The sequence below is a fragment of the Propithecus coquereli genome, unplaced genomic scaffold (assembly GCF_000956105.1).
Source record: "Propithecus coquereli isolate 6110/MARCELLA unplaced genomic scaffold, Pcoq_1.0 Scaffold6, whole genome shotgun sequence".
Taxonomy (NCBI): Eukaryota; Metazoa; Chordata; class Mammalia; order Primates; family Indriidae; genus Propithecus; species Propithecus coquereli.
Genome location: NW_012151951.1, coordinates 12,975,901 through 12,991,235, shown reverse-complemented (window position 1 = coordinate 12,991,235; position 15,335 = coordinate 12,975,901). Strand labels below are relative to the sequence as shown.

At 41.4% G+C, this 15,335-nt stretch overlaps 1 protein-coding gene across 1 annotated transcript in view; it reads right to left on the bottom strand.

Moving 5' to 3' along the window:
• Nucleotides 1–15,335, bottom strand: part of TTC12 (tetratricopeptide repeat domain 12) — a 49,872-nt gene that overhangs the window by 11,817 nt on the left and 22,720 nt on the right. Inside the window, exons 9-13 of the mRNA XM_012659147.1 lie at nt 8,633–8,693; nt 7,998–8,186; nt 6,777–6,846; nt 5,933–6,021; nt 3,411–3,579 (exon numbers count right to left, since the gene is read on the bottom strand). Coding sequence (XP_012514601.1) covers nt 3,411–3,579; nt 5,933–6,021; nt 6,777–6,846; nt 7,998–8,186; nt 8,633–8,693 — 578 coding nt within the window. The remainder of the gene's footprint in view (nt 1–3,410; nt 3,580–5,932; nt 6,022–6,776; nt 6,847–7,997; nt 8,187–8,632; nt 8,694–15,335) is intronic.

Genomic DNA, 15,335 nt, shown 5'->3' with positions numbered 1-15,335 from the left:
AACCAAGGAGGAAAGGCCAGGGAGGTAGGAGGAGGGCCAGGAAGGATGATGCTCTGACAGCTACAGATAGGGAGTTTCAAGAAGAGTAGTGATCAACAAGACCAGATGCCACAGGGCAGGCAAGAAAAGACAGAAAAGAGCCCGTAGGATCGGGCATGTGGGAATGTTGACTCTAGCCACCTACACCTATGTACGGGGTCTATTTAGCAGTGTGTTTTAGGAGTGGTCTGGAAGCCAAATCACCCCAGGAATGACGAAGGGAACCAGGATGCTCAACCTGGAAAAAATCAGTGTCTTCAGATACCTAAAGCACTGACAAGAGGGAGCATTAGGTGCATTCCATATGCCTTTCATAGTCTGGACTTGCGCCTTGATGTAGGGGGGCAGAACTTCTCCGGAATGGTACGGGGCAGGCAGTTTGTGCTCAGTGTAAGGCGACAATTTATACCAGTTAGATCTGCCCTGGAATGGGATGAGCTGCCTTGGGAGGTGAGATCCATGTCCTCTCACTAGCTGTGGAAAGGCCTCCAGTCTATTAGTGGCTTTTAGTGCCCATCCCAAATCAAATGAAGACAAAAATAAAGAAAATGCTGGATTGTCCCCCGGGGGGCATCACCCACAGGCCGAACTAGGATACCACGGAGGGGGTCGTGGCTGGTGGGGCTGGTCCAGACTATGCCTAAAGTCCTGGGTTACCCCAAGCTTCTGCAAACCCCTCCCTTCCTCGGGGATACATTCCAGTGTTCCTGCTTTCAGAAACAACTTGTTTTACATTTAGTTCAGATTCCTCCTTCACCAATTTAAATCAGTTTTCTTTGGTCTTAAAAATGAATGTCAATGAACCTGAATAGCACAGAAGATGACTTTAAGATCGTCTTGGTTTTGTCCTAGGAGACATGAGCAACCAGGCTCCCTCACCATGTGACAAAATGTGCATCCTCACTGGACTCATCACCTAAAGAGGACAGTGTGTCCCCTTCCATGCATCTCCTCTTTTTTGGTGGCAGGTTTTCTGCTCTGCTGACAAGCAGCTGTCCCTGTGGACTACAAGTCAGAAAATGCTCTCGTATAACCAATAAATGCACTGTCAGCTCAGTTTAGGACTCTGAACAATATACCCTGAGAGAGAAAATGATTATAAAAATATTAGAGTCCCTACCATGTGTCAGGCATGTTACTTAATACTTGATACATGATGCTAGTGGCCTTTTTCTTTTACCGTGACAGACACTGTTTGCTGGCTAAGTCCACAGATATTCCACCCTCCCTTCTATTCTGCCTGACTCTAGAAGCTGGGGCCATTTTTTCCCCACCAGAATGGTGACAGACACAATTCTGTCCACAGAGAAATAAGCAGTAGCTTTTCTCTATACAAGGGACAGATCCAGCTGGTATCAACCTGCCTGAAAGAGGGATGTGAGGCTTGGCGCTGCGGCAAGGGGGAAGGTGTGACCATAAGAGAAAGGCCAAGGCAAGGACAGAGACTTTGACCTTGACGTCTTGAAGCCACTGCACCAACAGTTGCTATTTTTAGTCTTACGTGAGAAAAACAAGACAGGCTCTATTTTGCTCAATCTCATTTTACTCAAGGATTCTATACAGGGCAGCAGGAAAAATTTTAACTGACACAGATGCAACACTCCCTTTCAGCGTCAACGTAAGTTGCCAACTGCTGACAGGATGCTGGGGTCCATCAACACTAAGTTCCTTTCCTGGGTCCCATGAGCAGAAGGAGACACGCAAAGGATTTAAGCTCAGGACTGCTTGAACCCCCAAACCCAGCACTTTGCACAAAGCGACGCTGGCCCTTGGCTTGTTCCTCACAGCACACGTTTATCCCTACAACCTCTCCTGTGAGGAAAAACACTTTGGGAGGAATGTGATATGTGTGCCTGCGTGATAGTCGGAGACTCTGAGAGACAGACACTGACGAGACCAGTGTAATCAGCGGAGGCCTCTCTGTTCACAGAGAGCAGGCAGGACTGCACGATGGGGTGCAAACACCACGCTCGAAGCCACTGGGAAAATGCAAATTGAAACTCGAGCAATTCAAAGACAGCTTGGGGGACAAAGCTGATGATAGCTATAGCTACATTTCCTCAAAAAGACAAAAACCAAATTAAAAAAAAACCATGATGACGGTATTGAGGGAATGATTGCAGGGCCATTTGAAATGCGAAATGTGCTTTTGGAGAATTTAACTCCACTGACAACCCATCTGCCTGTGCGGGCTGTGCTTCACGGGGCTGCCAAAGTCTTTCCTGCGAGCCACGGAGGCTGTGACTGGGCCGACAGGGGAGAGCCACAGCCACGCTTAGTGACCACCCTGTCCTCAGCACACGGTGAACCCCCTCGCCAGATGGGATGGGGGCGGGGACGAGGGGGCTCAGCTTGGTCCAAGGCAGATCTGACAGGGCGGCAGAATGGCTCCTTTTCTAGGCAACACAGAGTAGAGCCAGGCCCCAGGAACGGTACCTGGGAGCCGGCGGGGTGAGAGTTCCTTGGTTCCTTGCTGCAGTTTCTCCCGCCCCATCTGTGAAACGGGGTAATGACTTACCTTGCCTACCTCGCAGGATGAGGGGAGATAAAATGAGAAAATAGTAAAAAAAAAATCAGAAGGCTAACTTCGGTTTTTAGATTATGCGTGAAACTTTCATAAAGCTACAATAATTACCTCTATTTCTATGAGGTTGAAGCACATGAAATGGGCTGACATGTAACCTTTTTGATCTAGAAAGTGGCAATTTCACACATTCGAACTGATAATCTGAAGGTAAATAAACTAAAAAGTTAATAAAAATAAACAAATAAATAAAAGAAGTAAACAAAATAATAAATAAATAAAAACAAACTAATAAACTGTAAAGCAATGGGCAGAATCACTGTGGTTCGGTAATCTTTTTAGAATGTCTACTTAGGAGAGAGGCATATTCCATTCCTACAGCCTTAAGCTTCAGAAAGACCTACATGTAACAGAATTGGAGATGTTTTATTTGTTCACACGCCACCTTGTTCCAGAAAGGGTTTAAGGACATGCAGAATAAGTCAGTATTACCTCAAACAGGCATGAAAGAAGAAAAGGAACAGGTAGAGCCAGGACCAAGGCCAAAGGGTAGAAGCAAGTGACCTTTGCAAGGGTGGGTTCCAGATCTGGCTATGGAAGGGCTGCCATCTGCACCTGTACAATAGCTGTGGGACAGAAATGAACCAGTGCCCAGGGGAAACGAAGCTGTTCATGGTAGTAAGTGCAGACAGGGGGTTGTCCTGGAGGTCTCATGAAGGACTGCTCCTGTCAAAGGCTCTTTCTGTCATTGATTCTTCATTAAGTCATACATCAGCAACATGAGGGGGAGACAGGCAACCTGAACTTGTCAAGTGATCACCTGAGATGCCACAAGGAAGAGCCTTACCGGGTGAGGTCAAGGTGGCCGAGGATCAGGCTCCGTCCGTTCTCGGTCTGGGCGAGCTGCAGCAGCAGGGCCAGGCTCTGCTGCTCGACGGCCGGGACTCCGGAGGCCAAGAGGGAGGGCAGCAGCCTGCCCCTATCGGGGTGCATCACAAGCATGCGCTGGTTTTCCTCTGCAAAACGCAGGAGTTACATGTCTTGCTGTGCAATTAATCCAGTTCTGTCTTTCCCACAGCTAATGAGAAACCTAACAATTGCCCACTCATTTGAGAGGCAGGATAATGACGTTCAAGAACATGGACTCTAGAACCAGACTGCTGGGTCTGAATGAACAGGGTAGTGACCTTAGCCAATTATTAACTCCTGTGTGCCTCACTTTCCTCATCAGTAAAATGAGGATGAGAACCTACCTATAGAGATATCCTGAGGATTAAATGAGCTAATACATGATCGTGCCAGACAGGGACTGGCATACATAAGTCAGCTATATCATTACTATCATCAAAAAGCACCTTGGTGTGTGGTATCTGGAAATGTGAGCAAAGGAAAAGAAGCTTAATTGTGGAATATCTTTGGACTATCAATCTTCATATAATGGCCACAGTAACCATTTGAGTTCTTCCCAGGAAACTAGGACATCACATGAGAGCATGAAAAAAAAAAAAAAAAAAAAGCATGCTCTCTTTCTTAGACTATAAGCTATTTCCAGGGTGGTGGCATTGGATTTACCCCCCTTTTCTGACCAGGTACACAAATTTGTGTGACAGCAGGCAGTGATACAGACTGCAGCATGAGGCTAAGCTAGGAAACAGAGTAGAGTGAACTGGATCTCTGAGGGACAGGCCCGTCACCTGGCCATCATTACCCTGGGTCTTCTCCTCTTCTGTGCTAACTGCCCATTTGCACACAGCACACAGCTGCCAAGTAGAAGACACACACCAGGGCCTTTGAGTCTTAGAAGAGCTGCAGTAACAGGACTACAGGATTTGACGTGCAGCCCACATATCAAACCATATTTTCATTGCAAGCATTATAGCTCAGTCCTACACTTCACCTATGATTACTCCTGCCCATGTAAAATAGGATCTACTGATTTCTGAAATGGAAAGGTTTTCATTGATTTGTTTAGTTGTATATTTTTTCTTATACTGGAAGGGTAGCTTGTTGTAAATAATTCAAAAACACAGAACTACTATAAAGTTGAAAATGAAAGTTCCCTTCTCTGGTACCCTCTCCAGGGAAGCCCATTTCCCAAAGGAGCTATGATTTGTCCCTGTATAAATAATGTTAAAAACAGTATACATTCCACCCTGTAATTGGCCTCTCTTCCCCACTAAATAATATATCACTGACATATTTTCATGGCCTTACTTTTAAGTATTCCCTTGCCCTTTTTAAAAGCTGCTTTGTATTTATTGAGTTAGATATATCAAGATTTCATTGATCTGAAATATGGAATTTTCATCACAGGTTGTGTCTGACAATATTTTTCTTATGTCAAAAAAAAAAAAGTTAACTTCAAGATTCATAGAAACCAAAGTAAATGGGTTGCTATGTCAGATTCACACTGGACACACATACCATCACCAAGCCTTCCTTTCTCACCCTCCCGAAGGGAGGTCTGCAAAAACCCTGCCTAAAGCAGTGGGGGATCTTGTACAGAGTAGCAGGGTACCGTGGTGATGAGGATATTATTTAATAGTCTGGGCATAATTCCCTTTAGGAAATATGCCCTCTGATTGCCTAGTTTTCTAGAGCTTAATTTCTTAAATTCTTGATTCCTCCACTCTACTTAATCAAGAAAAAAAAACGGCATTATCTCGTACTCAGCATCTTATACCATACGAACTGCATTCACAAGTTCCACCACTGGCTCCCTGCAGCAGCCCTGCGAAAAGGACACACAGCTACCGTTATTCCCATTTTCAGTGTTTTGTGTCCAAGGTCAAACCTTTTTCTATGAAATATACTTTTTAAAAATGAGGGAAATATTATACTTAAAATTTTTATTTACATTGACGTTAAAAAAGTGATTAAGAAAGATTGTATAAAACTTAATGAACTCCAAAAGATGCAAGTATTAAAAATCTAAGTGTTAACACCATAAATAAAATCCCCATAGCATTCTACTGTCTCCGTATTAGGCACTAGTCAGAGTCCGAAGATGCTGGCAGGGATGGTCACAAATCTCAGGCTGCTGAAATAGGTACTGCGGTTAGCAAAAAGAAATAATATGTTTAGGCAGACAGGAGAGGAAAATCTCTGTCCAGCCCATTGCCAGTGCATGAGCAGACGTCATGAGTCTGCAAAGAGCAAGGGCAGAGGAGAAAGGAGACTACTCATTATGCTGCTGGTGACCTCGCACCCCTCACTATCCACCTTGCTTTTGATCCACATGCTGTTTTGGAGGGAGGCGGTGTGTGGAGGTCTAGACATCGACTCTGCGGGGAGGACAGTCCCACTTGACAGTGTAGCTCCCGCATCGTCAGTGCATTAATGGAGGTTAACAGTGGTTACCAGGCTTACCGTTCCCACAGCACACTGCCTGCCAGAGCTTGAGAACAGACACGCAGACGGTCTCTTCAACTGCATCTTTCCCTGCCGTGGAAAAGCACCTGGAATCGACAGGGAGAACAATCTCAGATCTGGAAATCGGTCTTGATTTTCTTTTCTTTTTGTATTATTTCACCCCAGACTTGCCAAATGAGGGTTTGAGAAAGTAATTTAATAATCCAGAGCCACTAGTCAGCAGGATCAATGGACTGCCAGTCACTGAACCGAGAGTTCCAGGTCGAGGATGCAGGCTGAGATCAGGGCTGCACAGAGGGTGGGCGGTAAGCCAGGTGCCATGGGTGATGGCCGCCCCCCTGGGACCAATAAGCATGCACTGTATCGGAACAATTAAAATATAAAATAAAATTAAAATATTTAGGAGCAAATCACCTCCTACCATATGGGTCTTGCTTCAGATGAAACTATAAACGGGGTCAGCCAGGACCCAGCTGATCTCACCTCTTAATATGACCAGCGAATTCCAAGAGAAGAAAAGAACAAATGGCAACCTTGCAAAAACTGGTGGGAAACCAGCAAGAATGAGCATTTCTTTGCTGTGAAGTGCTTGGAGGAACAGGGGGAGGTGCTGCTGTTCTTCTCTCTCCAGCTGATAACTGTGGCATCACTCAAACAACCCGAGGCTCTGAGCTCAAAGGTGTTCATGTAGTAGCTTTGTGCTGCCAGAGGAGCCCCTGCTGCTGGCCAAGGGGTGGTCACACTCAGAGACATTTCTGTCTATGTCATTAGTGTCTGGTTTCACAAGAAATGGCTATCCTTCCTTACTTTGACAGCAGGGCTGAGTTTACAGACATCCTACCTTCTTATGACCTCGTTGTCACTGATGGTACTGAATCCATTGTGTGTTCTAAATAAAGTTTGCTCTGTACCTGAAACAAATTCATAGAAAACCACATCGGACTCCTGAACTGTCTGGCTGGTGTCTAGCTGCAACACAGCCAGCCGATAATGAGGAAGCTAATATGGAAGTCAAGGTCACCACATTAACACTATGGCAGAAACAAACACCTTTACAGTCTGAAAAAATAATTGTCAATAGCCACTCGGCACCACAGGCAGAGGGACTATTTAGAGAAGGAGAGCGGAGCTGGTGTGGCCCTGTGGGAAATCTGCACAACTCATCATTTTGTAATCTTTAGAGAGCCTCCAGGAGCTGCTTAACCTCCAGGAAGAAACAGCATATACATCTGTTCTTAAATATTCATTTTGAAGCTGTTTCCAGGCTCTAGAGAAGAGCCTATAATCTCCAAGAAACTTCTTAAGGGGATATTTATGTACTCTCCATACTGAAGGGAAGTGGGAGACTCCATCTATATGTACAAACAACACTGTGTCACCGAGTACAAGAATTGTTTAAGCCCATTCCAGAGTCAATGGTTATAAGAACTGGTAAAAGAACAGGATGGCTCTCATTAGTAGAGGAGAGCTGATGTTTGCTCTGAAACTATTTTCACGTCCTAAGCAGCCATTAAGTGTAACTGGGGTGAACCTTGGTGTTTGTCCTACAAAATTCTGGCTTCCGTTCTTCCACAGTGGGGGGAAGGCGTGTGGTGTAGTGTGGGATGTTTGGGGTATATATGGGTGTGGGGTGTGTGAAGAGAGTGTGAGGGCAGAGTGTATGTAGGATATTGTATACTGACACAAGTATTTATGGGGCGAGTGTGTGCTGTGTGTGTTGTATGTGGTGTGTGTGTAGCAGAAGTACATGTCAAGTGAGTGAATGCTGTGTGCATGTGTATGGTGTATGTAATGTAAGTATATGTGGAATAAGTGTGTGCCATGTGTACCAGCTGTGTTGGGTGTGTGTGTTGCTCACTGCATGTGTGTTGAACATACGCATGCTCTGAAAAGAGACAGAGCAGGGATGCGGGTACATTTATTATGCACGTACGATAGAGTAGATTTTCAATCAACATTTGTGAAAGGATGGGAGAGATTCTTTGCCTCACAAAGGCAGACCTCTAAGCCCTGTCCCTTCACAATGACAATACTCATGAGGTCACACACATCTCTGGCTTACAGTCCTTCATCATCTCAGTCAGGATCTCGATTCCCCCGGCATAGAACAGGGGGATCTGGTCAGGCTTAGAAAGGGTCTCCAGGAGATTCTTGGTCGTCACAGCTGTGTTCTCTCCAGAATCCAGCAGTTCATGGGCTTCCTTCTCTTGAAGGTGTGCTTTCTCCCTAAGATCTACTTGACACAGGTAATCTAGCAAAACAATAAGAAAAAAACAAAACAAAACAAAATCCTGACAATCAACAATAACACACAAAAAGCAACCTTTTTTTCCTTTTTTCTTGAGGATGGGAGATTGAGAAACATAAAGCATTAAAATAATTCAAACTCTTCTTTAGCAAGGAAAATTTTAGAAACAGTGTAAATTCTATAACCAGAATCTTAAACCATCTTGGGGATACAAGGCAGTCTAGAAGGCTCTCAGTGAGGACAGCATAGAGAAGGAGGAAGGCAAAGATTTGAGGGGGAGAGTAGAGGGCAGAGGAGCAGAGCAGGTTAACACAGAGGATCAGGCTGTGCAGGGAAGGCAAGGCTGTTGCCTGGTGGCCAAGGGCAGAGAAGGTACGGAAGGTACCCTGAGGCAGGTGCACAAAGGGAAATGAAATTCAAATGAAGGACATTGGCAGGAACATTCTCACCTTTCACCTGTGTCTGCAGCATCGGGTTTATTTCTAAGATCTTCTTATAACACTCTCTAGACTGCAAAAAAGAAACAAGACCTTGAGAATGGTTAGGGGGTAAAAGTGATTCCGAGAAAGACACTGGGCATTATGGGGCTGGGTTCCTTCATTATTTTCTCCCAGCCTCCTCTTGCTCCCAGTACAGACAGGCATGGGAACATGGTGTGCATTTGACATTTTGTTTAGGCTTCTCTAGTTCTATGGAGCAACGGTATTATTTCAAAATTCATTTTTAAAAAGTGTTGTCAGATACAGCCCATGATAAAAAATACCCAGTCCTAAATTCTTGTAGATCATGTCCATCTGGGATAGGAATAATCATAAGGTAAATGCAAAAGTTAGATATGATATTTGCACTAAGAGAGAACAGGAGGCTATCTCTCAGATATGCCCATAGGGAGTTAGGAAATAAATGAAGCTAGAGACAATGTTGACAGAGACTCAGGAATAGGAAAAGAGAACTGCCAAGTAATACATACAGGCCACAAAGACAGCTGGTAAGGAGTCCATTTCTTGGCGACATAAGAGTCAGCTAGAAAACTTGGGAGTGAGGAGCTCTCATTGAGGAAACTGTTAGGTAGAAAGTTTCTGAAAAAAGAAAGATTCTGGTTAAGAAGACCACAGGGCTGGGGAAAGAGAAAGTATCTCAAAGACCTCCATCCTCTCTCATCAAAGAGAGACAGAGAATCTGCCTACACACATAGCTCTCAGCTATTACAGCCTACAAACAACTAGAAGGAGAAAACCATCACACTAAAGATATCAAGGCATCCATCCAGAACCTAGACCACCATCAAAGCACCTACAAGCAAAGCCAAAGGTTCTTACCCAACATATGCTACAGCTACTCCTTTACAAGTGTGGGGGGAGCCCCATCTAAACAAAAGAAAATCCAAAAATAAGAAGTGACAGCAGCTCCAGATGAGAAGGAATCAGCGAAAGAACTCTGGAAGTATGAAAAATCAGAGCAAAAGGATATCCCAAAAAGGGAACACCAGCTCTCCAGCAATCAATATCAGCCAAAATGAAAATACTGAAATGACAGATAAAGAATTCCATACATGGTTTATAAGAAAGCTCAATGAAATCCAAGAGAAAATGGAAAATCAACTCAAAGAAACCAGAAAAACAATTCAGGAAATGAATGAAACATTCACAAAAGAGATCAACATATTAAAAAAAAAACAAATAGAACTTCTGAAAATGAAAAATTCATTTAAGGAAATAAAAAACACAGTGGAAAGTTTTAAGAACAGACTAGACCAGGCCAAAGAAAGAATCTCAGAGCTTGAAGACAACTCTTTCAAATTAAGTCAGTCAGTCAAAAATAAAGAACAGAGAATTAAGAGGAATGAACAAAGCCTACAAGAAATACAGGATTATGTAAAATGGTCAAATATAAGAATCATAGGCATCCCTGAGGGTGAAGAAGAAAATGCACAAGGGTTGGAAAACCTATTTGAGAGAATAACTGAGGAAAACTTCCCTGGTCTTGCTAGAGATTTAGACATCCAGGCACAAGAAGCCCAAAGAACACCTGGGAGATTCACTTCAAAGACACAATCATGAAGACACACAGTCATCAGACTGGCCAAAGTCAACATGACGGAGGAACTGCTGTGAGCCGTGAGGTGAAAACATCAAGTATCTTACAAAGGAAAACCCATGAGGCTAACTGCAGACTTCTCAACTGAGACCTTACAAGCCAGAAGGGATTGGGGCCCCAACTTCAATCTTCTTAAACAGAACAACTGCCAGCCCAGAATTTTGTATCCTACAAAACTAAGTTTCGTATATGAAGGAGAAATACTTTTCCAGACAAGCAAACACTTGAGGAAATTTGTCAAAACCAGACCTGCCCTACCGAAAATACTCAGAACTGCATTATACATGGATCAGAACAGTAGACACCCACCAGTGTAAAACCATCCAAAAGCTGAAGCTCAGAGCTCATATAAAACAATAGCACAAAAGGTAAACAAACCAATAAGGTACTACCCAACAGGATGAACAGAACAGTATCCCACATATCAATTCTATCAATCAATGTGAACTATCTAAATGCCCCACTCAAGAGACACAGGCTGGCTGAATAGATGAAAAAATATAACCCAAGTATCTGCTGTCTCCAGGAAACACATCTAACCCACAAGGATACATACTAACTCAAGGTGAAGGCATAGAAAAAAATATTTCATGCAAATGGAAACCAAAAGAAAGCAGGTATAGTCATTCTCACATCAGATCAAATTGACTTCAAATCAGCAATAGTAAAGAAAGACAAAGATGGTCATTATATAGTGGTAAAGAGAGCAATTCAACAAGAAGATGTAACAATCCTAAATATTTATGCACCCAACACAAGAGCACCCAGATTCATAAAGCCAACCCTACGAGACCTAGCAGAGAGATAAACAGCAGCATCATAATTGCGGGAGAATTCAACACTCCACTGACAGAACTGGAAATATTATCCAAGAAGAAAATAAGTGAAGAAACACTCGGCTTAAGTGGAACTCTAGAACAAATGGGCCTAACAGACATTTACAGGACACTTTACCCCAAAACTACAGAATATACACTCCTCTCATCAGCACATGGAACATTTTCCAAGAGTGATCATATCCTAGGTCAGAAAACATGTTATAACAAATTCAAAAAAACAGAAATCATACCATGTATTTTCTCTGACCAAAGTGGAATAAAAGTAGAAATCAACTCCAAGAGAAACATTCAATTCTACACAAAGTCATAGAAATTAAACAATCTACTGCTGAATGATTATTGGGTCAATATTGAAATTAACATGAAATCAAAAGATTCCTTGAAATGAATGATAAAGTGGACACCAGCTACCAAAATCTATGGCATTCAGCAAAAGTAATCCTAAGGGGAAAATTCATAGCCTTAAAGGCCTACATCAAAAAGACAGAAAGATCAAAAATTAGTGCAATAGTGCATCTAAAAGAAATAGAAAAGTAAGAGTAAACTAAACCCAAAGTCAGTAGAAGAAAAGAAATAAATAAGGTCAGAACTGAACTAAATGAAGTGGAAAACAAGAAAACAATACAAAGAATCAATGAAACAAAAAGTTAGTTCTTTGCAAAGATAAACAAAATTGATAGACTTCTTGCTAGATTAACCAGGAATAGAAGAGAAAGGACCCAAACAAGCTCAATCAAATGAAAAAGGAGATATTACAACTGATACCACAGAAATACATTATCTGTGAGTATATGAAAATCTCTATGCACATAAACTCAAATATGTAGAGGAAATGGACAAATTCCTAGAAACATCTAATCTCCCAAAACTCAATTAGGAAGAAATAGAACTTCTGAACAGACCAATAATAAGCAATCAGATTGAAACAGTAATAAAAAATCTTCCAACAAAATAAAACCCCAGACCAGATGGATTCACAGCTGAATTCTACCAGACCTACAAAGAAGAGCTGGTACCCATGCTGCAAAAATTATTCCATAACATTGAAAAGGAGGGACTTCTCCCCAACTCATCCTACAAAGCCAGTATCATCTTGATATCAAAGCCAGGAAAGGACACAACAAAAAAAGAAAACTACAGACCATTATCCCTTACGAATATAGACTTAAAAAACCTTAATAAAATACCAGCAAACTGAATTCAACAGCACATCAAAAAAAAATAATAATAATCCACCATGACCAAGTGGGCTTCATCCCAGGGATGCAAGTATGGTTCAACATACATAAATCAATAAATGTGATTCACCACATGAACAAAACCCAAAACAAAGACCATATGATCATCTCAATAAATACAGAAAAAGCATTCGACAAAATTCAGCAGCCTTTCACGATAAAAACCCTCAACAAATTAGGCATAGAAGGAACATATCTCAAGATTATAAAAGCCATATATGATAAACCCACAGCCAAGATCACACTGAATGGGGAAAAGTTGAAAGCATTCCCACTAAGAACTGGAACAAGACAAGGTGCCCACTGTCACCACTTCTATTCAACATAATGCTGGAAGTCCTAGCCAGAGCAATGAGGCAAAAGAAAGAAATAAAGGGTATCCAAACCATGAAAGAAGAGGTCAAACTATTGCTTTTTTGCTGACGATATGAACTTTTATCTAGAAAACCCCAAAGACTCCACTAACAGCCTCCTGGAATTGATAAATAAATTCAGCAAAGTCTCAATTTACAAAATCAATGACATAAATCAGTAGCATTCCTATACACCAATAACAGTCAACCTGAGAGTCAAATCAAAGACTCAATATCATTCACAATAGCTACAAAGAAAATAAAATACCTAGGAATATACTTAACCAAGGAGGAGAAAGATCTCTACAAAGAGAACTATGAAACACTGAGGAAAGAAATTGCAGACAACACAAACAAGTGGAAGAACAGATCATGCTCATGGATCAGTAGAATCAACATTGTTAAAATGTCCATACTACCCAAAGTGATTTATGGATTCAATGCAATCCCCCTCAAAATACCAATGTCATATTTCACAGAGCTAGAAAAAATAATTCTATGCTTCAGGCTCAGAAAAGAGCCTGATTAGCCAAAGCAATCTTAACAAAAAGAACAAATCTGGAGACATCACATTACCAGATTCCAAACTATACTGAAAGACTATAATAATCATAACAGCATGGTATTGGCACAAAAATAGAGACATAGACCAATGGAACAGAACAGAGAACCCAGACATAAAACTATTCACATACAGCCAACTGATTTTTGACAAAGCAGACAACAATGTACACTGGGGAAAAGAATCCCTATTCAATAAATGGTGCTGGGAAAATTGAATAGTCCCATGTAGAAGAATGAAACAGGATCCACATCTCTCACCACTCACAAAAATTAATTCAAGATGGATAAAAGACTTAAATGTAAGGCATGAAAGCATAAGAATTCTAGAAGAAAAATGTTGGAAATCTCTTCTAGATATTGGCCTAGGCACAGAATTTATGAAGAAGACCCCAATGGTAATCACAGCAATAAAAAAATAAATAAATGGGACATGATTCAATTAAAAAGCTTCTGCACAGCTAAGGAAATAATCAATGGAGCAAATAGACAACCTACAGAATCGGAGAAAATATTCACAAGCTACACATCTGACAAATGGCTAATAACCAGAATCTACAAAGAACTCAAGCAAATCAGCAAGAAAAAAACCAAACAACCCACTGAAAAGTAAACAAAAGACATGAACAGAAGCTTTTCAAAAGAAGACAGATAAATGGCCAGTAAACATGTGAAAAAATGCTCAACATCACTAATCATCAGGGAAATGCAAATTAAAACCACAATGAGCTATCACCTTATCCCAGTTAGAATGGCTTCTATTAAAAAGTCCAAAAACAACAGATGCTGGTGTGGATGCAGAGAGAAAGAAACACTTATATACTATTGGTGGGACTGCAAATTAGTACAACCTCTATGGAAAACAGTATAGAGATTCCTCAAAGAATTAAAAGTATACCTACCATTTGAACCAGCAATCCTGCCACTGGGTATTTACCCAAAGGAAAAGAAGTCATTTTATCAAAAAGACAACTTGCACTCAAATGCTTATTACAGCACAATTCACAATTGCAAAGATGTGGAATCAACCCAAATGCCCATTGATTCATGAGTGGATTAACAAAATGTGGTATATGTATACCATGGAATACTACTCAGCCATGAACAAGGATGGCTTAATGACTTTTACAACAATTTTGATGGAACTGAAAACCATTATCTTAAGTGAAGTATCTAGAGAATGGAAAAAGAAACATCACATGTACTGACTAGTAAACTGGAACTAATGAGCATACATGTGTATAAAGGGAAGTAAAACTCAACAGAAATAAAGCAAAAGGGAAGGGAGGGAGGGGATGGGCAAAAATCTACATAATGGGTACAGTGAACACTATCTGAGTGATAGGCACACTTATCACCCTGACACAAGCATAACAAAATTGATACATGTAACTAAAAACATTTGTACCCTTATAATATTTTGAAATAAAAAAAAATTGACTATAAAACTATCACCGTACCAAGCATGTGGATGAATTGGAACTCTCATACATTGCTCATGAGCATGTAAAATGGTCCAACTGCTTTGGAAAAGTTGGGCATTATTTTCAAAATTTAAATGTATACCTATCATATGATTCAGCCATTCCACTGCTAAATATTTTCCCAAGAGAAATAAGAATATATGTCCATACAGCGAGAAAAAAGAAAAGAAAAAAAAGGAAAGGAAAGGAAAGGAAAAGAAAGGAAAGGAAAGGAAAGAAATGAAAGGAAGAAAGACTGATTCTAGTTCAAAGGGATTTCTTGGTTTAGGGAAGTATTTTCTGCAAGGATATAAGAATTGCCTAGAGTATAATCCAACCAGTCACTTAGGGAAAAAACACAGAAGAAAAGAGTTCTGAGACATCTTAAGGGTTCAAGGTTTGTCTAGAATACTAGACTAAGAAATTATTTGGAGAAAAAACCAACACATTAAAGCAGAGGACAGGCCGGGCACGGTGGCTCACGCCTGTAATCCTAGCTCTCTGGGAGGCTGAGGCGGGCGGATTGTTTGAGCTCAGGAGATCGAAACCAGCCTGGGCAAGAGCGAGGCCCCGTCTCTACTAAAAATAGAAAGAAATTAAT